At 37.3% G+C, this 27,483-nt stretch overlaps 1 protein-coding gene across 1 annotated transcript; it reads left to right on the top strand.

Annotated features, from left to right (window-relative positions):
- The first annotated feature begins 4,876 nt into the window (after nucleotides 1-4,876).
- LOC141639496 (uncharacterized) lies at nucleotides 4,877-5,818 on the top strand. Its single transcript, XM_074448606.1, has 2 exons — nucleotides 4,877-5,104; nucleotides 5,225-5,818. The coding sequence occupies exons 1-2, from the start codon at nucleotides 4,877-4,879 to the stop codon at nucleotides 5,816-5,818; spliced, it is 822 nt and encodes a 273-aa protein (XP_074304707.1).
- The last annotated feature ends 21,665 nt before the right edge of the window (nucleotides 5,819-27,483 follow it).

Genomic DNA, 27,483 nt, shown 5'->3' with positions numbered 1-27,483 from the left:
AGGCATGAAGAATATGAAGACCGCCTGGTATGATCTTTCTAATCTCCTTTTCCCTCTCTATGTTAATGACTATGTGGCTTTATTTTGAATAATGCGGTATGAACCAATGTTATTGTAGGAGTTGCATTTAGCTTATATGGCATACTAGTTGATTGAAGTTGTTAGACCATATAGATATATGATTAAGTTTTGATAATGACAAGTGTGTGCTTCGTTTTATACATACTCTTGCTCGTAATCGTTTGTTTAGTCTGTGTTTGATTAACATAGGTTACAAGTTTAGCAAGTAATGTTATTGCATCCTTAGCTATAACATTGAAGATTTGTGAAGCATCATTCAAGTAATGTTATAGCAGCTTGAGCTATAACATTGAAGATTCCTAAAGCGTCATAATAACTGTAACAAGTTTAAAGTATGATGATCACTCAAGCAAAAGGCTCGATCAAGTCTTTAACAAGCTCAAGATGAAGAGCTTATGATCAAGATAAAGAGAAGATTCTACTCTGAAGATCTCTAGGAAGATTAGCGAGTTTAGGTTTTCATCTAGTAATGGTATCTTAAGAAGAAATATTGGAAAAGTAAAGTTATAGCTATTTGACATATAACTTTACTTACCAAACTTAAAGTTATAGTTGTTTCTACTATAACTTTAAGTAGCGATTTTATGGCACGATTTTAATAGTTTTAAAATCATTTTCAAAAGATAAAAGTCTTCAAATATATTTCAAAAATCATGTGTGTATATAATAGAGATGAAATATGGGTTGTTATAATGGTTAACTTGCATTTCTCTATTGGTTAGTAAAACGACTTATGGGTCATCATGCTACCTAGGGTTTGCTAGTTTATTTAACCTAACCCTAATCCAAGAAGAAGGATTTTCGTCTAGATGGACACGGGCCTGGGGTTTCGGCCGGTGGCTTTGAACCGTTAGGTTTCACAAGTCATCTAGTACAAGTAATCTATCTAATTAAATCTAGCTTATATTTTTATAAGATATTCTCATATCTTAAATATATACTTTATTTAATTTGTTTACTTATCTGAAAATCTTAAAGATATAGTTATGGAAAAAATAAGATTTACTTTTATCTTATTTACTTGAACTAAATTATCTTGGATTAGGAAGTAATATTGGAAAGGTAAGAAATAACTAGTTTAAAAAACAAAAAACCCTAATGACATGCGATTTTGAGGACGACTTGCAGCCAAAATTAGGGCTTGATTTCTCTTCAATATGGCTCGAAATTATGCAAAGAAATCAAGAAGTAAGCAATCTACGAATGGTAAACGTGTTAATTCTAATAAAACGAAGAGTATTAGCCGTACTGAGAGAAGGAAACAGGGGCCATCGGAGGAGGATGTGATACGTACAAAACCTATGCATGCTGTTAATGGTGTCCCTGGATTGTCTTTTGATGATGAAGAGACACCCTCTGAGAATGCTCAGTGGGTCACACAAAGAGGTAAGAAATCTGGTTCAAAAACTCAGACTGAAAAACAGCCTGAAATAGAGGTCCCCTCTGTTTTGGAGCAAGCAACAGAAGTGACGTCACAGATACTTCGGTTTTCTAAAGAAGATGTGCAGGAGGAAGTAGAATATTGGAATCAGGCAGTGATTTGTTTTGTGTTAGGAGCCAACCCTCCATGGGAGGTGTTAGAAGGATTTATCCACCGAATTTGGAATAAGTATGGTATTGATAAGATTTCTTTTTTACCAAATGGTGTATTCCTGGTTCGGTTTAAGGATATGAAGAATAAGGAGGCTGTTTTGCAGGCTGGATACCATATGTTTGACAATAAACCATTAGTGGTCAAACCATGGCAAAGTGATGTAAATCTCTTAAAAGAAGAGGTAAAGGTGGTACCAACATGGATGAGATTATATGGGTTACCATTGAAGTTTTGGGGTAAGTGCTTGCCTAAGATAGCTGGTCTAGTAGGCCCTTTTGTCAAGACTGGTCAATCCACAGAGGAGAAAACTAGATTGGGGTATGCTAGAGTCATGATTGAACTGAATGTAGGGCATAAATTTGCAACTAGTGTGCAATTTAAGGATGAGCATGGCACTTTATTGCAGATCAAGGTGGAGTATGAGTGGAAACCGAGTATCTGTTTAAAATGTAAAGGCATGGGGCATGAAACCACTGAGTGTAGGAGATCTCAAAGTAAAAAACAGTCAAAACCAAGTGGTAAAATGGTTTGGAGACAGGTCCCTAAGGTCAATACTGAATTGTCAGTCAAGGACTATCCAGAGCTCCCGGGTATTACTCCATCTAAGATTCAGAATGAGGAAATTGAGGACGGTGACATGGAAGACATCATTGATCTGGATGCAATTGAGAAAGAACAGAATAAGGTGACACAAACTGGTGACCCTCCTCATATACCTGTTTCTCATGAATAGTATTGGATTCTGGAATGTGAGAGGGTTTAATAGTGTAAATAAACAGAAATTGGTTAGATGTGTTATGAATAATCATTCAGTAGGCCTTTTTGGTTTACTTGAGACTAAAATAAATGGAGCTAATGTGAGTAATTTTTCCCTCAATATGTTTGATGGTTGATGTGTTACTACTAATTGTCATACACATAAGGGAGGTAGGGTGTGGTTGCTCTGGAAACCTCATCTGTTTGATGTCTGGGTGTTGCATTATGATCCGCAATTCGTTCATGCTAAAGTTCAAATCAAAGCTAATGCGAAATGCTTTTTCTTAACTATGGTATACGCTTTTAATGAAGGAAATGACAGAATTGGGTTATGGAACTGGTTGAATAACTATGCTACTGTCTGCACTGAACCTTAGGCTATTGTAGGAGATATTAACACAATGTTGAACCATGATGAAAGGTTAGGGGTCAGACTAAACCTGAAGACATGGAAGCTTTTGTGGATTGTATGAATAATTGTGATATGGTTGATATTCAGGCTACTGGGCCTTTCTTTACTTGGACGAACAAACAGGATGATACACATCGGAAGTATAGTAGGTTAGATCATTTTCTAATTAATTCAACTTAGACTACTATGTTTCCTGAAATGGTTGGGCACTTTCATCCTGAGGGAGTGTTAGATCACACTCCTTGTGTTGTTTATAACAAGAATTTAACTGTCAAGAAAAATAGGAGTTTTAAATATTTCTCTATGTGGAGTGGGGCTGCAGACTTTTTGCCTAAAGTTAAGGAGGTTTGGGATAGAAATATTGTAGGCACAAAGATGTTATGTATTGTGAAAAAGCTTAAGGAGTTGAAAGTTGTTCTCAAAGAGTTGAACAAAACCTGTTATGCTGATATTGAAATTCAAACTGTTGAGGCTGAGAAAGACCATAATACTATTCAGCTGCAGCTGATTGAGGATCCCACTAGTTCTGATCTTATTAGCCAGGAGATAGTTGTTATGGAAAAACTTAGGAGATTAATTAAAGATAGAGACAGCTTCCTCCAACAGAAAACAAAGGCTCAATGGCTTGAGGGGGGGGGGGGGGGGATACAAATTCAGCTTATTTCCATGGTATTATCAGAAAGAAATGCATGAGGAACACTGTCATCCAAATTGAGGACCAGCATGGAAATAATTGTTCTGATAGTAGCAGCATTCAGAATGCCTTCTTGGAATATTATCAAGACCTACTTGGAAGTAAAAAGACCACTGAGGTTGTTAGGGCTGCTGTTTTGGACTATGGTAATGTTTATAATGATGCTCATGTTGAGATTTTGAGCAAGCCAGTGACTTTTCAGGAGGTAAAACAGGTGGTGTTCTCTATTCCCACTGACAAAGCCCCAGGACCTAATGGGTTTTCAAGTGGTTTCTTTCGAGATGCTTGGGGTGTGATTGGTCAAGATGTTTTTGAGGCAGTAAAGGACTTCTTTATAACTGGTCAATTACTTACCCAGATAAATGCAACCAATGTTTGCATGATTCCTAAATGTGAGAGACCAAGCTCTATAAAGCAATTTAGGCCCATTACCTGCTGTAATATGCTGTACAAGATCATTTCTAAACTTCTTTGCAACAGATTAGCTCAAGTTCTACCAGATATTATCCATGAATGTCAGGGAGCCTTTGTTCAAGGAAGGTCCATCATTGAAAATGTTCTTATTTGTCAAGATATTGTGCATCAGTACTCCAGAAAGAATGTGTCACCCAGATGCTTATTCAAAATTGACTTGCAAAAAGCCTATGATACAGTGGAATGGGAATTTGTGGAGCAAATGTTGACTGGTCTGAAGTTTCCTAGACATTTTATTAGCCTGGTTATGGCCTGCCTTCAGTCCACCTCTTATACTTTGGTCTTGAATGGTAATAATTTTGGGTACTTCAAAGGTATGAGAGGTATGCGTCAAGGAGATCCTGTGTCTCCTCTCATTTTTACGATCTGTATTGAATACTTGACAAGACTCATTAAGTTTGCTACAGCAAGATGGCCATTTCATTATCATCCTCTTTGTAAGGGTCTCAAGCTCACTCACCTCATGTTTGCTGATGATTTGTTGATGTTTTGTAAAGGGGATGCCCCTTCTATTCTCCTACTTTTGAGAGCTTTCACCTCCTTTTCTAAAGCTTCAGGCCTAAGCATGAATAACAGTAAGTCAGAAATTTTCTTTAATGGGATGCAAGAAGACTTACAGCATGACATTCTTGCTGTGTCTGGTTTCCACGAAGGCAAAATGCCCTTCAGATACTTAGGAGTACCCATACAACCAGGAAAGATGAACAAAAGAGATTGTAACATCCTGATAGAAAAGATGGTGTCTAAAATTCGTAGTCTTGGTGCCAAGAAGCTTTTATATGCAGGAAGAGTTGTTCTTATTTCATGGGCATTTTTGATTCGTTCGTCATTTTTTGAAGACGATTATAAATTCAGCTAATGCGAAATGCTTTCTCTAAACACTCTTTATAATTATTGGGCTGCCATGTTTATTATACCAAAGAGTGTTATTAAGAGAGTAGAAGCTATCTCCAGGAACTTTCTATGGAGTAGTTCTTCTGACTTCCACAGAGTTCCACTGGTGGGATGGGATATAGTTACCTTGCCTAAGGACGAAGGAGGACTACGTATTAAAAAAGCAGATATGTGGAACACTGCCTCAGTGGGGAAGTTGGTGAATTGGCTCTATACCAAACCTGACAAGCTTTGGATAAAATGAGTTGCGAATGTGTATTTAAAAGAAGCAGACTGGCATGATTATATCCCTGGTAATGATTCTACTTGGACCTGGAAGAGCATTTGTAAGGTTAAAGAAAGGATTAAGAGTGGTTTTACTGACAATTCTTGGACTCCTTCTACCAAAGGATACTCTATTCGAAGTGGCTATGACTCGGTGATGGTCATCATTGACCCCAAAACTGGCTGGTTTAATCTTGTGTGGAATAATTGGAATATACCTAAACACTCTTTTGTTTCTTGGATGATTATGCAAGATGGACTCAACATTAGAACCAAACTTCATTCTTTTGGTTTATGCCCTGATGATGCCTGCATTTTGTGTGGGGATCAGCCTGAGACAATTGTACACCTCTTTTCAAAGTGCAAGTTCACCAGTAATGTGAAGGAAAGTATTGCAGAATGGATTGGTAAGCCATTTCCTAGCCTTAGTGCATTACTATCTGCAAACAAGAACAGCTTGCAATGGAAGGCTCTTGCGTTTGTTCAATCTGCATTCTGGTATACTATATGGTTTCAGCGAAACAATGCGAGACACCAGTTGTATGTAATGAGACCTGACATTATAGCCCATCAACTGAAGCAACTAATTCAAAGAAGAATTCGTAGCAAAATGTGCAAAGTAGATAGCAATGGTGCCATTGATTGGTAGGCAAGCAAAGGATTTATGTGTTAGAATGCCTTAAGGGTGGTTCGAACCTAGTCCTTTTAATTATGGTTGATTATTTTTGATATTATTAATATACTCACATTTGACGTAAAAAAAATAAACTAAATAACAATAAAAGTAAACAAGCAAGATGACTAAAATGAGATGTAAACAATTGATTAAAAGCACTAGGGTGTCATGGGTTCATAGGGGATTCATGGGAATTGATCATACAAACATATTCTCAAATTATAAGCAAGCAATTATTGTTGTGATAGGATCGAGATGGTTTATATCTTACAATCCTAGGAAGGTTTGGGTCTCGGTGCAAAACCTTAAAGAATATGTAAAACAAAGGACTAAAGATAGTAAATGACCCAAACTTCATGCTTTTGGTTTATGCCCTGATGATGCCTGCATTTTGTGTGGGGATTAGCCTGAGACAATCGTACACCTCTTTTCAGAGTGCAAGTTCACCAGTAATGTGATGGAAAGTATTGCCGAATGGATTGGTTCGAACCTAGTCCTTGTAATTATGGTTGATTATTTTTGATATTATTAATATACTCACATTTCACCTAAAAAAAATTATCTTGGATTAAATTAGGAAAGAGATAGAGATTTATTTCTTGCGAAATAAACCGCCTACCTCACGACACTTCTAGGGTTTCTTGCAAAACCCTATTCTTATCCTCTATTATAAATACACATGATCATTCTTCATTTTAAATAAGCTTTTCAAAATATTAAAATCTCTTGGAAACAATTTTGAGTTTAATTTTAATCAGTTATTTTTATTGTTTTGCATTTGAAAATTCTTGCGAAAAGTCGTGTTCTTAAAATTGCTTATTATTCTTAAGGTTACGTTACAAGATAATAGTACTTCATATTGTTTCTTACTCGTTCAATTGTGTGAACACTTAGAAGAACAATCAAGTGCTTTCTTAGTAACTTAAGATAGTCAAATCGAATATCTAGTGATATTCAAATTGAGTTATAGCTAGAGTTAGATATACGAGTAGGGTTGATAATTTCGTAATCCAGCGAAAGGTACTAAAATTATTAATCGAGAATAGTGGACGTAGGCTTCGACGTGTGAAGCTGAACCACTTCAAAATCGTGTGTCTTTGCAGTTTTCCTTTTTGTTCATTTCATTACGTTCATAATCACCTAATTAATTAGTTAAAGTTTAATCAATAAACTTTAAGTAATTAATTACAATGATATAAAATAAAAAGTGGGCATAAGTTTTTAAATCTCAATTCACCCCCCCCCCCCCAGTATTTCGGTTGTGATAGACTCTTCAATTGGTATTAGAGCCTCGTGCTCTTGATTGCCTAAACCGCAAAGAGGCTAGATCCGTCTATCTTTTTATCTTTTTATTTTAACTTTATTTCGCTGCCTTACACGTGTGAAATGGATTCCAAGTATCTTAAGTGTCCTATCTTTGATGGGAAGAATTATGGACTTTGGAAAAACATGATGACACACTACATAAAAGGACATGATTGGGAGTGTTGGACGATTATCAAGAATGGACCAAACAAAATTTTGGCCGCATCTTCGGAAGGCACTACCTATGAGAAAAAGAAAGAAGACTATGTTGAGGCTGATTACAAGAAGGCTGAGAAAAACTTGAAAGCGATAAGCCTGTTACAAAACGGCATGACATCGACCGAATTCAATCGTTTTTATTCTTGCACTTCGGCCAAAGAAATATGGGATGGTCTTGAGTTTGCCTATGAAGGAACGTCGGCTGTTAAAAAATATCGTATCGACCTGCTTGATTCAAATATGAACTTTTTAAAATGGAAAAGAATGAATCACTCGATAGCATGTCAGCACGATTTCTACTATAGTCAATGAGCTCAGAAATCTTAGAAAAACCTTTAACTCCGAGGATATTGCAAGAAAAGTACTTAGGAGTCTAACCAAGAAATGGCGTCCCAAGGTCACGGTTATGGAAGAAGTTAGAGATCTCACTTCTCTTCCTTATGCAGAACTTATTGGTGCTCTCATGCTCATGAACTCGTCCTGGATGACGATGAGGCCAAGTACAGTAATAGTATGAGCATGGCTCTATAAGCTTCCGCTAAGGAAGAAGAATATGTTGAAATAGAGGACGATACGGTTTTGTTTGCTAAACGAATTAATAAACGCATTTTCAGAAACAAGCAAGCAAAATCGTCTAACAAACACAGCAAGTTCTATAATAAGAAAACTTCTGAGTCTAAGAATACGTTTTCTAACAGAGGATGCTTCAAGTGCGGAGAATCCAGTCATATGATTAAGGATTGTCCCACATGGGAGACAATTAAAGACAAATCAAAACGTGAGAAGACCAAGAAGGAATTAAAGCAAGTGATGATGACATTATGCTGGGGAGATCTCGACACTGAGGACGACGAAGCATCAGAAGAAGAAGAAGAAGCTGCCAACCTATGTCTAAGAAACGTCAGTCTTGACCTCTTTTCAGACAATGATAAAGATAGCGTGGAGTCCTACTGCTGCTTTCTAGGAGATTCCGTTTCAGAAGAAGAAGAAGAAGAGGTAAGCTATCTTGAACTTAAGAAAAGTGTTAACAAATTGCCTAAGAATACTTTAATTGAATATTTTGAGCAATCTCTTGATAAGTGTCTCAAACAAGAGATGGAATTGAAAGACTTGAAAGAACAAATTCTCGATATTGCTGAAGAGAATCATCTCCTTAAAGCAAAGGCAAAAAAGCTCAAATCTAAAGTTACAGCTAATATGGCTACAACTTCAGATATGACAAATGCTGAGAAGAAGGCTCTTGAGCCTAAAGTTATAGCTAATGAAGCTATAACCTCAGACCTGAAACTCAACATTAAGCATCTTCAAGCCAAAGTTACAGCTAATGAAGCTATAACATTGGAGTTGAGGAAAGTCAAAGAGCTTCTTGAGTTAAAGGCTACGGCTAGAGAAGCTGTGATCTCAGATCAAAAGAAGGAAATTCAATCTCTAACTCAGCAATTAAAGGAATCTAAAACCGTTCTATTAAATACTAAAAGAACACAAACTAAGACGGTACGAGTTCTCAATGACAGATTCCAGAACTTTTGTGACAATTATGAAGAGACTCATCCTCCCAAGGTCGTAGAGTCGGACCATTCTAAATGCAACAAAGAAATAGAGTCCTTAAAAGAATTACTCTTGCATGCTAGAAAGTTTCACGAGAAATGGGAAGGTAGCACACGTGTCCTAAATTTCCTAACTGAGCAATCAGATAATAACATGAAAATGGGATTAGGGCATGAGTGCTATGGTCGTAGATATCACTCTAAATGCAAATCCACCCCTTCAGAACGAGATTTCATTAGGAGAAAATTTACAAATTTACCAGAATATTTGATTTGCAATTACTGTGGTCATATTGGACATATCCAAGAAAATTGTGTCAAATATGCTCAGGATTTAAGAAAAGGAATCAACTTTGTTAAAGCATCTGACACTGTTTTCGAGGAAAGTGATTGTACCCCATATGAACCAAGTACCAATGAAGAATGCAACAATGATCATCGTTGGTTCTATGATATGAGCTTTGATTTCAAGAAGGCTACCAAATCAAAACAAACACTTAAACCTAAAGAGCCCTTCAAAACCAAAGCTCCCCTAAAACAACCTGAAAGACCACGTCGTGAGGAACCCGTAACTCAACCCAAGACGGTTCCCAGACAAACCCATTCACCTTCAAAACGTAAAGTTACTAAAAGGGTTTGGGTTAGAAAGGATATGGTCTTTAGGGTGACTAACGTTAAAGGACCCAACTTAGCTTGGGTACCTAAAAACTATCTCTAATCATTTTTGCAGGTTGTAGTGAAAGAAAATAACTTATGGTACCTTGATAGTAGATGTTCAAGGTCACATTTGGCGATAACAAGAAGGGTAAGATCATCGGCCTTGGTAAAATTGGAATATCTTCTTCTCATGCCATTAGTGATGTTTATCTTGTTAGTGGTCTCAAACACAATTTACTAAGTATCTCTCAATTATGCGACAAAGGAAAAAAAGTTGTGTTTCATTCAGATACTTGTCGAATAATAATTGAAGGAACAAGTAGTGATGTGCTTGAGGGACATCGTAGAAGGAATGTCTATATGATTGATTTAAATAATATTCCTACTAATTCATTCACGTGCATGAAAGTAACGACAGATGATCCGTGCCTTTGGCACAAAAGATTTGCTCACATAAATTCAACAACGTTGAATAAGCTAAAGAAATGGGATTTGGTTGAAGGACTTCCCTCAATCAAATTCGATCAAGAAACACTATGTGATTCATGTGCTCGATGCAAACATGTGAGATCATCGTTCAAACCCAAGAGAATGGTAAGTACCAAGGAACCACTAGAACTCGTGCATATGGATCTCTGTGGCCCAATGAAGGTAAGAAGTAGAGGTGGATCCAGGTATGTCTTCGTTCTAGTTGATGATTACTCTAGATATGTTTGGCCAATCTTTCTCAATTCAAAAGATGAAACTTTCGAAGAATTTGCAGTTCTAATGAAGCTTGCCCAAAATAAGTATAAATCAAAATTAGTTTCCATTCGTACGGATCATGGCACCGAATTTGATAACCATGCCTTTATAGAATATTGTAGGGAGAATGGTGTTGGGAATAACTTCTCGGCACCACGAACCCCACAACTAAACGGGGTTGTTGAGCGTATGAATAGGACATTAGAGGATATGGTATGCACTATGTTATTATGTAGTGGATTACCTCACAATTTTTGGGCTGACCATTCTCAAGAAGACTCTTTATGAGATTCTTAGGGGACGTAAACCTAACATATCACATCTACGTTGCTTTGGGAGTAAATGTTTTGTTGATACGTGCATTTTATATAGTCTTTTAGCCTAATTTATGCACGTATTTCTATGCTTTTATCGTGGTTTTATGCTACGAAATGCCCCGAATATGCTACTTTGGGTTACTTTGTCTTATTTGCAGGAATGAACCCAAAAGTAGTGAAATCAAGCCTTTTACCATCCGTTTAGCATGCATTTGGAGGAAGAGTAAATTTGGAGTGGGAATGTAGCTATTTTGAGATGCGCAAAGAAGAAAGATAGTTAGGCGAGCAAAGGAAGAACTTCAAATTGCTAGTGCCTACTTTGGAGAGATATATTTTGGGTTCTACAACAGATATTCAGGTGATTCCAACTGGAGATGAAATTTTGTCCTTTTAGCTTTCCAATGCCACTGGAATCACCCTGTTTGCCCAAGTAACGAAGAAATGGCAGCCGTTTGAAGTTCAGTGCGCGAAGTAGGAAATTGTGCGCTGGAAAGTACTCGATCGAGTAGAATTATGCTCGCTCGAGTCCTTTTTCTACTCGATCGAGTAGTGGCATTTATTGATTTACTCGATCGAGTAGATTTTCTACTCGATCGAGTGGTTTAAGCTTTAGTTTACTCGATCAAGTGGTTTTATACCACTCAATCGAGTGGTTTCGCTGATGGGTTGGGCTTTTTAGCTTTAATTCCGTCAATTAGGTTAATAATCCTATTCTTCTTATAAATAGGAGTAGGACGTCATTGTAAACCCTCTCTTTTCTTTTCATCTGACACTGTCAGACGTTGCTTCTGCTCTCTTATCATTTCATATACACTGTTACTGTTACTTCTGTTCTTCCTTATTTTCCGATCAATAATTCATTCCTTCTCTTTACTTTTATTTAATGTTTACTTCTTCTTTATTTCTTGTTCTCTATTTAATTATGCGTATCTAATTCCCCTTAGTATGTTAGGATTAGGGAAGCCGTGGTAGTAATATGTTAGGATCGACTTGACTAGATTAGTCTTGCGATAAGAATTGTATTAGGCAATTTAATTGTTATTAGGTTGAATGAATGCATGCATGAGACCAATTTATCTAGTTAACCCCGACCTGGATCGAAAGATTGGAAGGGAAGGCTTGCTTAATTACAATTGGTAATACCTAATTAGGGCGAAAGCTAAGTTAGGAGACCCTAGGGCGGTTTAAGGACCGAAAGGTGACGACCATAGCTCTTCTTATCAATAGTCTACTCGACTCAATTGACCCGATAGTGTAGCTGCCACGGTAGACCGACTCCTAGCATATTTCCTTCCCTTATTGTTAATTTCTTGCATTCATTTCTCTCTTTTAATCTCTTAATAGTTTAGTAAAACAATTTAAACCCCAATTAGTGACATTAGACAGATAGAATAGACAAGTAGATAGTACACCGCCTCCCTGTGGAGATCGACCCTACTTATCGCTAGCTTCTGTTAGTTATATTTAGGTATTTTATTTTTTGTACAGAAACGACCGTATCATTTGTCCATAATAATGGCAAAAATAGATTAAGCAAATTCGATCCCAGAAGTGATGAAGCGGTGTTTGTCGGTTATTTTAATCATAGTAAGCATATAAGGTTTTCAATAAGAGAACCTTATGCATCGAAGAAAGTGTTCATGTTGTTTTTGATGAGAATAATATGTTTGACAAAGTTGAACAAGATGAGGAAGAAGATTTGAACGAACCTGATTTCTGACTATCCAGGGGTGAACTTCCAGAATTAGATGAGGAAGATAAAGAAATTGAGGGCACAAATGATAAACAAAGAAGCCCTTCGAATGATAAAGGAAAGAGAACTGAGAGTTTAGTTGATGATACTAAAACCTCTTCTCAATCTAAGTAATTGGAGGATAAAGTTATAACTGGTGAAGCTATAACTTTAACTCCAAATCAACGAACTTGGTCCAATGTTATAACTGATTCTGTTATAACACAAGGATTGGATTCACCGGGGACAAGGCTTGAACCCCAATCATTCGAAGAAGCGAGACTAGTTCAGATGAAGATGTGCCTCCTGTTTCTAAGAAATATAAATATAAAGATTCTCAACCAATGGAAACTATCCTAGGAAATTTGAATGAAGGTGTTCGAACTCGTAGAAGACTTAACAACTTTTGCTCGTTCTACTCCTTTCTCTCGACCACTGAGCCAACAAATATCAAAGAATCACTTGTTGAACCGGATTGGATCGTTGCTGTAGGAAATATCGGTATACTTCATCAAAAATTTGGATTATAACGAAATTATAATAATGAAATTGCTAGTCATAAACGAAATTGCATAAACAAAATAGAGATTAGAATCAACCTTTGGTCCTAGCAATTTGGCCTAAGAACAATATCGAAATCGATATTCTCCTAATTGTTGCACCTAAAATGCTATGAGAAATGCCCTTGTTCTTGCTAGAAAGAGATCCCTAAAAATTGATAATTATTTTTAGGGTTTTAGTTTTGTGATGATAGAATTAGGTCAAAAAAAGTGTGTCAAAATGATTCCCTCTCACTCCTAATATAACCGAAATTAGGAGGAGGAATAGGGAAGATATTTTTCTCTCCTTTTTTTCCTCAAAACCGGATTATCCCAAAATAAGGAGAGAAATCTTCTTATTTTAGGTTGGTTTTAAAATGTATATAATGTGTATTATTTATTAATTGTCATTTATGTTGTCCCGTATTAATAAGTCCACACACAACAGTTTGCAGTCGATTTATTAATACCGGTCTGTCAACATTTATTATGACAAGTTCGCATAATATATACATTAACTATAAATATACCATATTTATAATTTGCTAATTAAATATAACCGTTTACGTTTAATTACGAATTAACATCTTAATTCGATTAAGCTAACATTATATTATATACATTAATTAAATATAACAGTTTATATTCAATTTACGAATTAACAGTTAATTCGTCTCAGCTAATATTATTTAATTTTATTAAATAATCGTCTCATCATCACATTGACTAACCTTTTAGTCAAATACATGGACTAACCTTTTAGTCATATAAGGCATCAATGTGATCATATTTTCATACAATCACATCTCTCAAACACATCCTTTAGGTGTGACTTTTAGGGACCAGTTGATCACCGCCATCAGTATGATAATAACGTCAAACTTCTAGCAAGTCAACCGTTATTAAGTAAACGTTAATCAACTGATAAAATACTAAGTATACCCTTGTGAACCTATAAGAGATTTATATACGTTATCACACTAACTGTGGAGGACACTAGCTCCAACAATCTCCCACATGTCCTCACAAGTGTATGTGCGATAACCGATTCTCATATCCTAAAATTTCTCCCACTCAATGTAAAACAATTTGCAAAATCCGTATTCACAAAGGTCGTATTTTACAAGTGATCAATATCAAGAGCGGTTTTCCCGACTAGAGAGTAATTTAACTGATAAACGAATCATCATTCGAGCATGGCCATGCATTTCAGTTACAACTCCTCGAGTGGCCCTGAGAAATAACAAAACCTGATAAAGGTTGGATATTTTCTTCAACTCGAATCCTGCAGATATAAGCACAGTATGAAATGACCCAGAAAAAATCTTCTTAGCCTCCTGTTACGGTCGACCATGAGAAAGAAACCAAAGTCACCCAAAAACTGCCTTAATCTCAAGAGACAGTCGATAGTCAAAAGAATCGACTCTAGGAACACAATGGACGTCCAATCCACGACCTGGCACCGAATGTTTTTAAACATTTAGGACTCCATTACGTTGTCACAATTTGTCCTACGAGGTATCGTTATAACTCGCATCTGTGATCGATCAGCCAACTGTTTGACTTATGGCTCTTTGAACCCACCATCAATCAACTTCACAATATAATAGCCAGAGTTATCAGCTCATGTAGGCGATTACGGACCAAAACAAATATAATGTAATTCAGTTCACTTTGTGGCGATCAATGTTATCGTACAATCCACTTAAAAAACAAAATATGAAATAATACCATGAAGTTATAAATAGCATATGAAAAATAAAATGTATCGAATTCATAAGCAACTAGTACAACTCAGGAACACGTTTAATTCCCATGGAAATAACGTGCCCTTCATGCTTATCATATTTCAACGGTTTAGTGAGAGGATCCGCGATGTTATCATCCGAAGCTATCTTGTCAATCACTATCTTCTCTTGCTCCACGTAATCACGGATCAGGTGAGCTTTCCGATGTACATGTCTAGACTTGTTGCTAGACTTAGGCTCCTTGGCCTGGAAGATGGCACCTCTAATGTCATAATAGATGGTGATTGGGTTATTCGAACTAGGAACTATGGGTAGTCCTTGTAAGAATTGACGCATCCATATAGCTTCCTATGCTGCTTCTAAAGCGGCATAGTACTCGAATTCAGTAGTTGAATCTGCTACAACTTCCTGTTTGGAACATTTCCAGCAGACCGCAGCACCATTAAGAGTAAAAACGAATCCAGACTGAGATTTTGAATCATCTCGATCCGTTTGGAAGCTAGCATCTGCGTAACCGATTGCACATAGTTTAGTATCTCCTCCATAAGTCAATACCCAATCCTTAGTCCTCTGTAGGTACTTAAGGATGTTTTTAAAGCTATCCAGTGTGTTTCATCTGGATTGCCTTGGTACCGACTCATCATACTCAATGTATATGCCACGTCTGAACGTGTGTATATCATGGCATACATGATTGATCCTATGGCTGATGCATAAGGAACACGACTCATGCATTCAACACATTAAGGTGTCTTGGGTGACTGAGACTTGCTGAAATGCATCCCTGACGTCATTGGAAGGTTCCCCTTCTTAGAGTTGGTCATGCTGAACCTTTCAAGAATCTTATCTAAATAAGACTCCTGACTCAATGATAACATCCGTCGTGATCTATCTCGATAGATACGGATTCCCAATATGCGTTGTGCCTCACCCAGATCTTTCATCTGGAAATGGTTCTTCAACCATCCTTTTACCGAAGATAAGAGAGGAATGTCATTCCCAATCAAGAGTATGTCATCGACATACCATATCAAGAAAACAATCTTGCTCCCACTCGACTTGATATATAAGCATGGTTCCTCGACCGATCGAGTGAAACCATACTATTTTATCACCTGGTCGAAACGATGATTCCAACTCCGAGAAGCTTGCTTAAGTCCATAAATGGAACGCTTAAGTTTGCACACTTTCTTGGGATTTTAAGGATCTATGAAACCTTCGGGTTGTATCATGTACAATTCCTCCTCCAAATAACCGTTTAAGAAGGGGGTTTTCACATCCATTTGCCAAATTTCATAGTCATGAAAAGCGGCAATCGCTAAGATTATCCGAATGGCACGCAGCATAACTACGGGTGCAAAAATTTCATCATAATGCAATCCGTGCACTTGAGTGAAACCTTTTGCCACTAGTCGTGCCTTATAGGTATCTGGTTCCCCGTCTACAGAATGTTTTATTTTGTAAAGCGATTTGCACTGTAGAGGTCGTACCTTATTAGGTAAATCAACAAGATCCCATACGTCATTCTCATATATGGAGTCCATCTTGGATTGCTTGGCTTCAAGCCATAGCTTAGAGTCGGAACAGGTCATGGCACCTTTATAGGTAGCGGGTTCATTACTCTCTAGGAGTAAAACGTCATTTTCCTCGACTATACCAATGTATCTGTCTGGAGGATTAGAGACTGTACCCGACCTTCTAGGTTCCTGGGGAATGTTAACCGTATCATTAGTTGAAGGAACATCTTCCTCCAACCATTCCTCGGTTGTTGGTTCTTAAATCTCCGACAGCTCGAAGGTTCTATTACTTGACTTGTTCTCGAGAAATTCTTTCTCTAAGAACTTCGCACTAGCCGCAACAAAAACTCGATGTTCGGTAGGCGAATAGAAGTAATGACCAAACATTCATTTTGGATAACCAATAAAGTATGTCTTGACCGATCGCGGGCCGAGCTTATCCTTGTGTCTCCACTTGACATAAGCCTCGCAGCCCCAAACCCGAATAAAGGACAAGTTAGGGACCGTTCCCTTCCACATTTCATATGGAGTCTTGTCGATAGCTTTAGACGGACTTCGGTTAAGTATAAGAGCAGCTGACAAAAGAGCAAAACCCCATAATGAATCAGGTACTACCGTGTGACTCATCGTGGATCGAACCATATCAAGTAGTGTTCGATTTCTCCGTTCGGGCACACCATTTAATTGAGGTGTTCAAGGTGGAGTTAACTGTAAAACTATTCCACAGTCTTTAAGGTGTTGATCAAACTCATTTGAAAGATATTCGCCACCCCGATCTGAACGGAGTGCTTTAACCTTTCTTCCCAGTTGGTTCTCAACCTTATTCTAGTATTCCTTGAATTTTTCAAAGGACTCACTTTTATGCTTCATTAAGTAGACATATCCGTATCTACTTAAATCATCTGTGAAAGTGATAAAATATCTATAGCCGTCTCTTGCGGTGATTGACATAGGTCCACATACATATGTATGTATGAGTCCTAATAGGTCATTAGCGCGCATTCCAACACCTTTGAAGGAAATTTGAGTCATTTTGCCGATAAGACATAACTCACACGTGCCAAATGAATAAAAATCAAGTGTGGGAATAGTCCCATTCTTGATGAGTTTCTTTACACGTTTTTCATTTATGTGTCCCATTCGACAATGCCATACATAAGTTTGATCTTTGTCACCAACCTTAAATTTCTTATTATTCACATGTAATATATATGTGGTTTGATCTAAGATATAAATTCCATTCATGGATACTTCTTTGCCATAAACCATTTCATTAAAAGAGAAAATACAGCTATTGTCCTTTATTGAAAATGAAAAACCGTCTTTATCAAGTACGGAAACAGAAATAATGTTCTTAGATAAACTGGGTACATAGTAACAGTTATATAAATATAACTCAAAACCACTCGGGAGCTGGATTACATATGTTCCCTTTGAGACTGCAGCAACTCTTGCTCCATTATCGACTCGCAGGTCCACATCACCCTTTGCGAGAGGTGTGATGTTTTTTAGGCCCTGCAAATGATTACACAGATGAGAACCACAACCAATATCAAGTGCCAAAGTTCCGAAACTTGCATGGTTAATCTCAATCATATGAATATAAGATGACATACCAACAGGAGTGACGCTGCTTGCTTTTATGTCCTCACGATACACGGGATAGTTCCTCCTCCAATGCCCAGTCTTGTGACAATGGTGGCACTCCACGTTACCGCCCTTGCTCTTTTCTTTGCCTTGTAAGCCACTAGTCTCATGAGGCCCACTCTTACCGTTTCCTGACTTCTTAAACTTTGGCTTTCCTACAGTTAGGTCGCCGTGAGCTTTGCCCATACCCTTATTCTTGTTGGAAATCATGAGAACATCTTGCTTCATGCTCCCACTCAATTTCATATCCTTCTCGGTCTGTACGAGAAGTGAGTTAGCTCATGAGGACTTTTCTTCATGTCATTCATGTAGTAATTTGCCCTGAAGAGGGCAAAACCATCATGAAGTGAATGAAGCATACGGTCAATGACTATGCTTGATACCGTCGTTTTGTATCAAAATTAAATTTATAATTCCCAACTAAAACTGTAGACAGTGATAGCAATTCTTTTTGCAAATTTTTAATCTATTGAAGTAACAATTTAATTGGGGTTTTTGAATTGGTTTGATTCTAAAGACTAGTTGACAAAATAAGAAATTTCTCAAACAAGATAAAAAGAAGATCGGGAACTTCGGTTCACCATGGCTAAGGTCAGGTCAATAAAGTAGCAGAGGTCCTATAAAATACGATCTCAGGAAATATGAGCAAGCCTTTCGATCAATGCTCAAATTAACCTTACGGTCTTCTAATTCCCAAGAATTTCTCAAAGCTTCCGCTCAAAGGAAATTCCAAACCCAATGAAAACCTAACCTACTAATCTTTCAATCTAGCAAGACGGGTTTATCAAAAGGTAACAAGATCGATACGGAAGAATTCATACTAACAAAACAACCCTAATTTATGTCATGGCTCACCTCGTTCCCAATCAAGGTAATTAGCTATGCATGATTAAAACTACAACAATTTCAAATTTAAAGGTAGAAAATAAGATTGACATGATTGAATTGATTTAGAGACAAAAGACAAAATACTGAATTGCTGAAATTAAATTGGTAACAACAAGAATTGAATTAACAAGAAATTCAAGAAGAAGGAAATTGCATAAAAGCTTACTAATTAAATGATGAACAAAGTAATCGAATCCGGAATTCCATCGTCTCCCTTTTCTGCCTCTCAGCTAGATCTAAAACTGAGTTCTTGAATAATAAAAAGCATAACCTAAAATTATTCTGCGATCTACTGATAAACGATGCCAAAAGAGTAACTTACAATTGGGCTTTTAAAAGTCTAACACGAAAAATAAATCTCAGCCTCGAAACTTGGTCGATCGACTGAGTAGCATGGTCGATCGACTGGTGAGTGCAGTACAGTAGCACACGCTGAAGTTCCACGGTCGATCGACTGAAGAGGTTGGTCGATCGACCAACTGAGCTGTGCAGTAAGTCCTCCTCTCTTCAAAGCAGCCACTTCACTCCAATGCACGCATCCCGAGGTGGACAAGTCCGAGCTCCCATCTTCCAAGTTCCCCTAAAGCAGCTTCCGGAGGACGATTTAGGCTTGATTTAGCCTACTTCTACTCATTCCTACAATAAGTCATAGAAATCGCAAAGTAAACCGTTTCGGGAGAAATAGTAGCTTAAAGCTAACAAATACGCATGGAAATACGTGCTAAAACTGCAAATAAAGTGTATAGAATATGCACGTATCAAATCTCCCCAAACCAAACCTTGCTTGTCCCCAAGCAAGCACTATGACCCAAATAAAAGCCTAATGGAAAGGAAAATATCTCAGAGCTAGCTACAAGTCAATGCCAAACCGTTTAATGCACATAACCAACTACTGCAAAGCTCAAATCAAGTGAACAAATTTATGCATATCATGGAATTAAATCGGGCGTTCGACCTTGCAAGACTCATAAATTTGTACTCTCCCGGTCACTCTTCCTCAAAGAAGGCAAATGGTAAGAATATATGTAGAAGAGAGGGAAGGAAATACGACTCTCACCTAGATCATGACCGACAAAACATGTATGCTTGACTAGTATGAATAATGATTCTAGCCACCGTACACACGCATAACCACCGTCAAGGACTATTACATGCCGAACTATTGCAAGATTTGGATATGTGAGGCTAAGTGGGAAAGAAAGGGCAAAACAGGTATGGAAATGTGAAGGTAAGAGCCAAGCTAGTACCTAACAAACCATCAGAAACCGCATCCCGTTCCTCCAACTTAAAATATGAACCATTGCCTCTAAATGTCTAGGCAACACACTATCCCAAAAAGGACACCTCCAATTCATAAAGTAAGCACATTAAGTGTGTTCTCAAATCAGCCGAATTTTTTTCTTATTATTTTTTTTCAAATTCCTTTTTTTTTTCTTTCTTTCTTTTTTTTTTTTTTTTTCATTTTCGTTTTCTGGAAAGGGCAGTCGATCGACCAGAAACAGCAGTCGATCGACCACCTCTACTGGACTAAACTCACTGCCCAGATCAACTTCTCTCTTTTTTTTCATTCATTTTTTTTCCTGATTTTCTTTGTTTCAGGCTGACACATTGGCAACTCCTGCACTTCTCATAAATACTCAGTCCAACATTACAAAAACGAACCAAAACTGCTATAATTCGACAAATTCCTCTAGTACTGCCTAGCTTGGCACAATGGTAGGCTAAGTATGGAATGTAGTTAAGGGCAACTGGCAGATATGGCTTATAGTGGAGTTAATGGGGCAAAATGAGAAAGGGGAAGATGCAATAGTTCTCAAAACACGTAATACCGACCATAAACCGATGCGTATAGGCAATAAGCAATCAAAACTCATACATGTGCAAAACATGAAATGATGGGAGTACTACTCTCAATCCTAAATTAACAGGTCATGAATGTCACCAGTTATAGGCTTTATATCTCAGAAAGTATAAGTAGTTTGCCAAAAGTAATGAGTCAAGTCTAATAACCCGAAGTAAATTCCACAACAAAATTTGAAGAATCACTTTTAATTCTCGCTAAGCAGTTGTTAAAAGGCAAGGAATGACATATATTTGACTAATAGTGCAATGTCATCATTAATAAACTCCAATCCGACTCGACTATATGCAAAAGTAAACGTGATATTTATGATTTTTATGAATTTTTCGATTTTTTTTTTTTAAATTAAAAAAATGCAAGCTAAAATGCAATAAACGTGTGACTGAAATGCAATAAAAAACAAATGCAGATGCAATATACATATGCAAATACCCTCCCAAAACCAAAACGCACAATGCCCCCATTGTGCTTAGCAGCAAATCACCAGCATTCAAAAACAAAATAGAGAAGGATAAAAGAAATAAAGCAATAAAAGGAAATTAACAAAAAGGGATCGGGAACTCACAAAAGACGACCTCCCCAAACCAGCCAAAAACAGGGGAGGTCACAAGCATCTAATCCCCACCGTCGTACTCAGAACCACTATCCTCTCCGGACCCCGAGTCGCTCTCCTCCTCCTCCGGCTCAGCAGCAGCGGCAGTAGTAGTCGTGGGAGGAGGTCTCCTAGCAGGCTGAGGGTAAGCGCCCACCGGAGGGACAAAGAAGGACGGTGAGTCCAGGCACCTCGTGGGAGCATCCCCGTCCGGGCGTACTCCTCGTAGACTGGGCACAGGGCCAGGGCCGTGTCTAGTCCGTGCTGATCAAAGCTCCTGCACAAGTCACTCAACACACGTGACATCCCCCTTTGGTCCATGACCGGAGGGATAACCATAGGTGTAGGGGGGCGGAAAGTGGACGGGTAACCCGTGGGAGCAGGAGTGGAGGAAGAGGGTGCCTGTGAATAGGAGGCACGAGCTCTCCTAGAGGTGTTAGCAGTAGCAGTGCCCGTCCCAATAGGGAGCCTGTAGCTAGGCAAGAGCGGGCGAGCTGCCCCCGAAACAGTGGTAAGGGGCAGGATAGGAGGGAGGCCAAGGACAGGGATGGGGTCGCAGATGAAAGAGTCAATCTTCCACCGACTCCGACTATCGACCCACTTCATAGACCTCGCGTAGGCAAGATCCATGAAGCGTAGGTCACGGTCAATAGGGGCCTCCTCTCGAGGGAACAGAAGAACCAGACGGTTGGCGATACGCGTCACCAACCCACCACAAACAATAGTGGCCAAAGTGCCGTCACTTATAGTCTGAAAGTGAGCGGCAGTCAAATAAGCGATGTTATAGATACGAGCTACCCGACTTTCAATGTTCAGATAGCCCGCCAAGATAGACAGTTCAATATTATTCACATTATTCGACTCCTTACGGCCGAAAATGGTATTACCCACTAATGCATGACCACATGACTCGGTGAACATCAGAAGTTTCCGAGGTTTTACCCTCGAAATAAAGACCCAAAAATCAAGCAAAGTCGGCTAATGTCAGGAAGTAGGTGACATTGAATAGCCGAAAAGAAATGCAAGCACTATTCTTATTATCCTCAAAAGAAGCCAGGTCAAACGAGGGTCAAAGTGTAGTATGTGAACTCAACCATGTCCACAATACCCGACATTCCTGTCCCATTTAGCAGGGACACAACAGACTCAAAACAGCCTAATTTCTCTAAAGTAGGTTTGTGAAGAAATCGGGTGGCTGTTACTTTCATTTTTTCGACAAAAAGAGCGAACTTAGCACGCTGAGTTGAAGAAGAAAAAGTAACCTGCGGATAGTCAGGTAGACTATCCGTGGTATCCTCAATCATTATCGGCGGACCCCGCGGCCGTTTGGCAGCTCCCTGGCTGGACTGCCCTTCGTACATCGCCTGCTTTCCTTTTGTCATCTTTGCTTTCTACAAACAACACATCAGCAACAAGCTTCCCATAACAATGACAATTTATGAAAACCCGAAACAAAATCAGAAATTGAAAATGGATTTAGGGTTTCGACAATTTGGGGGAAACGGCATTAAGCACCTCCTAGTTTCTAATTTGTTTCGAAAATCAAGGGAAAAGGGTAGAAAAAGCAATTAAAGCATAAAAATCGACAAGAAACTAGCCCTAAATCGATTTTCCCCAATTCGATTTTTCCTTCTCAATGTAACAATGCTCGAAATTTGGGCATGAAACTTCAGTAAAAATTGAATATTAAGGATGGAAATAAGATTAAAGAAATACCTTTGAAGAGAACTTGAAGATTTAAGCAAGAAAATTCGAGAATAAGAGGGGATTGCAGGAAAATCGCGAAAAAAGGGGAAGAAAATAGGGTTTTCTTTTGATTTTCTGATTTTATGAAAGTGAAAGAATGAATGAAGAATGAAATAAAACTGAAAGAAATGTAGATCTATATACTTGACATATTCATATATGTTATAATTTAATTTTGTCATAAAATTAAAAGTGATCTTATGCATGCAAACTAAAATAAAAAGAGATGGAAAAATCTATTTCTCACCATGTGATTTTCGGATTTTTGGGCACTAGTAAGGTCACCTACCTTACTTAGTTCTTGAGCTTTCCTTATGTTAGGATGATCCTCCAAGCACTCAAAGTAGAATGCCTCCAATTAGTTGCACCCAAGACTAATCCCATAATCCTTACACTATTATTAACTAGATAATAATATAAGTAACCTTAAAATTATTCTAATATTTTATGATTACTACATTGTAATCTTGAGAATATATTAGATATTGAGAACAAATTTCCATAAAAACAATTTTATGTATTTAGAGAGAAGTTAGAGTATTTTCTTTTCAAAAACATGTGAAAAAGAAAAACACCACACTCCTCAAATGAGAGGGTGGGACGGTTCAAAAGAGAGAGCATGGGGAGTGCAATTTTGATGTTATTTATGCCCAATAGCTTTTGACATAGATTAGAGAAAAATATGGAAAAGACAAAAGCCAATCAAAAACAATGGCTTGTCTCATGTGTGTCTAATTGTGTCTAGTGCACACAATTCAAGGCACATTTTACACGGTCCAAAATGACCTATTTACGGGTCCATTTTGGTTCTTATATTTTTCGCACAAATACGTGTAATTTTATTTTAAACATCGTCTCATGTTTTAAATAATTCCCAATTAATTTCGTCTAACATCACTCTGCAAATATACGTGTACAACTGCACATATATTTTACGTACCAATATTAATCACATTAATCGATTAGTACAAATTTAATAATTAACCGCTTAATTATTAATTCCTGTCTCAAATAATTCATTATTCAATTATCGCATAATAAAAATAATAATTTCCGTGCCTTGAGTTCAAAAACTCGAATTCTCTCTAAATAATTTGTTCGACTACCTTTTAGTCAATTTTAAGGAATTAATTAACTCGTATTGTCATACAATTAATTAATCTTTTCTATTATGGGAATCGTCCTTTAGGTGTGACCTCAAGGGATCAACTGACCACCACCGTCAAACGACAGTAATGTCAAACTCTAGTCAGCCAATCATTACCGATAAATGTTGGTCAGTTGACTATATATAATAGAATCATCCCAAGCGTATTCTTGTAATGAGATTTAATAATGATATTTAAATCATGTGATCGCACTATTGTTGAGGACACATTTTCCAACAATCTCCCACTTGTCCTCGACAAGTGTGCGTCACCAATTCTCTTGTCCTATTACTATCTCCCACTCAATGCAAGGTGTCTTTCAAGTCGTACTTGCAAGTGATCATATCGAGAGTGGTTTCCTCGATCTGGAGAATAACTGATTGACCGGAATTTATCCACCATGGATACCTTCCGAGCGTGGCCACGCATTTCCAGTTCATTACTCCTCGAGTGGCCCTGAGATATTGTTTTAACCCTGACAAGGGGGTGGACAATTCCTATCGCACTTATTCCCTTCGACTAGCCACAGCCATCATAACCCAAAATATGCCCATTTGACCCCATTTACGAAGGTCGTAGTAACACAAATCAAAGTTAATCTGAAACTGTGCCATCTCAGGTGAACAGTCTTTAGTCAAAGAATCGACTCATTAGAATACTATAGTAGCTCTTGCCACGACCAGGCTTTATAAATTTGCCAGAACTCTATAAGCGGTCACTGCCCGACAAAGTGTTCCCAACAGTCTGCCTATGTGATCAACTAGTCATCTCACATGACTCTATGACACTTGAACTTGCCATCAATTGCATAACACTCTAGTCACTTCGAGACGTCACCTCATATAAGTGACTATGGGCGAATACAATGCTAATCCGTGTTCACTTTAACGGGGTTCAATTGTCTTTACAACCCGTTTGGATGTAACAAAGTATAATAAAAGAGTTTTAAAGTAAAACTCGAACGACAAATGCGATTATCACATATGAATAGTCAATGCCTGATTACTATTTCATGTTTTATAATCTAATTTGATCTTGTATGTAGTTGTTCATTTCATTTCAATTGTAATGACATGACTCATCATGTTTAGCCTATGAGAAGGCTTTGGTTAGTAGGTTTTATCAATTTCTTGTACCTTACTCAACCTTACTACATACTCGGTTTCCATTGTAATGTATACATTTGCATTACAAAACTTTCTGAGTACGTGTCGAGATCCAATCAAGACATAGGCCCTCTAGCCTAAGAATAGCTCCCACTGTTTTCACAGTGTGCATGACTCATCCTTCTTGCACATCTCATGATCGCAAGTGTACTCAATTTCCGTTATAAATATCTCTCATTGTTCTTTATTTCCTAGAACGATTCTAGAAAATCTACTTCTTAATTAACATTGCCACAATGGTATCTTAACCATCCTAATGTGTTTTGATTATGGTTTTGTCGGAAACCATGCGCAATCTCAATTGTCAATTGTCACTTGTGTAACACCCTTACACAAAATTGCATCATAAACACTCTGCATCATAGCCTTAATGCTTCTGCAAGCACTTAAGGGTAATCTTTATGGCTTACTTGGTAAAGATTACTTAAATTCGATTTTGAAAACAATTCATCATACTCAAAGCATATGAAGTGTTATACATCATTTCTTTTTAATTGATTCGGCAGCGGAAGCAAATGAAATCAATCAAATATGTTCAATTTAATTGAACTAGTCATGAATCTTATCAACATAAGACTTCTTACTGACGCTAATATCATGTGGATTTATCTTCATAAATCCGGATATTCAAGATGTATTATAATACTCCAAAAGTCTTAAATCATTCTCAATGATCAATATGTCATCCACATATCGGACTAATTAAAAATCCGTAACTCCCACTAAACTCCATGTATAAACACAACTTCTCGACTTATCGAGAAATGTTTTATCACATGATCAAAATGTTGATTCTAACTCATTGATGTCCTACTTAAGACCCTCTCTTAAGTTTCACATTATCTTAGGATTGCAAGAATCTACTAAACTCAAGACATGTATTGAATACATTCCTTCTATTGAAGAAGTGGGTTTTAGATTCACTCGCTATGTATTTCATAACCTCATAATGAAACACAATCCCTAAGAAGATGCAAATAGACTTAATCATTCAAATCAGTGTAAAACCCTTTGCAACCAATTTTACTTTGAAATATCTCTTTATTAGTGCAAAACCCTTTGTCACTAATCAAGCTCTTTTGATTCGGATTTTCATGACTCTAAGCCTTGTATTGAGTTGTGACTTAAACACTCTTATGTAAGTCATATGTTCATTACTTTCTAGAAGTAATCAACTTGAATCAAACAATTTCTTTTGTAAGTTATAAGCTCTTTTCTTTCTTAAAAGTAGCATGAATTCATCATTTTTAACAAGTGACGAATTTAACCTCCTAGGTTTTAAAGAAACAATATTTTACACAAAACGTCTCATGTAGCCAAGAAATACCAGTTTCTTGCGACATAACATTCTTTGTGGCTCTTGAATAATTTTCTCCCACTCTGTCTTCTAGAAATAAACTTGCATTTTAGAAAGACAGCTTCACGAGCCACAAACCCGGTGTACTCGTGATAATTGAAAAGGGAAAAATGAGCATTTGTTTCTTGTGAAAACTTACAAACATGGTACTCTTACCATTTCATATCTCATATGATTCGATTTAGTGGAAAAATAATTTAGACAAAATGATAAAATCCCCAAAAGGATCAAGTAACTCAAAGTAACTTGATTGAAGTCCAAACTATATCGAATAGCGTTTGATTTCTTATCCAATCACACATTATTTCATAATGCGTGCTAAGAGAGATTAACTTGTGATATTAGATCACATTTCCATTGGATTATATCAAAGTCTTCACTTTGATAATCCCATCACGACTAAATCGTGATTTCTTTAACTCTTTAAACTTCTTTAAATATTTTCTATTTACCTTATTAAGTTAACACATTAGCGTCAACTTAAATCGTTGGTAAAAAAGAATGATCAACCTATTATGGATCAATGGTTTATAACCTCGATCTCCTTTTCAACCAAAAGGCACGAGACACCTTGCTTTGAATACAAGATACGCATATACCATTAACAATCTAATGGTTTCAAGAGTACTCGATAACTCTTTGCGTTCATCATTCCAAAATTTTAACACCAGTTTGAGTTTTGCATCATCTTCATGATATATTATTCTAGTTTGGTTTAGAATATAATCACCTTGATGATGGGCTAGCCATACATCAAATCATGGTGTATAGGGTCACAAAAGTGAAACCTCTTTTGTATCTTTAACAAATTGTATTCTTATTTAGAGTTTATGTACTTAATAGTCACAATTAAGTACAACTCCAAACCCGAAAACTAGATTTAGTACACAATGACTCTATCTCTTGAT

The sequence above is a fragment of the Silene latifolia genome, unplaced genomic scaffold, assembly GCF_048544455.1.
Source record: "Silene latifolia isolate original U9 population unplaced genomic scaffold, ASM4854445v1 scaffold_421, whole genome shotgun sequence".
NCBI lineage: Eukaryota > Viridiplantae > Streptophyta > Magnoliopsida > Caryophyllales > Caryophyllaceae > Silene > Silene latifolia.
This window is presented reverse-complemented; position numbering and strand designations above follow the sequence as displayed.

Coding starts and splice junctions, on each gene's coding strand:
- LOC141639496 (XM_074448606.1), top strand. CDS start 4,877: ATGCTTTCTCTAAACACTCTTTATAATTATTGGGCTGCCATGTTTATT. Junction 5,105..5,224: donor CTGCCTCAGTGGGGAAGTTG/GTGAATTGGCTC, acceptor TGGACCTGGAAG/AGCATTTGTAAGGTTAAAGA.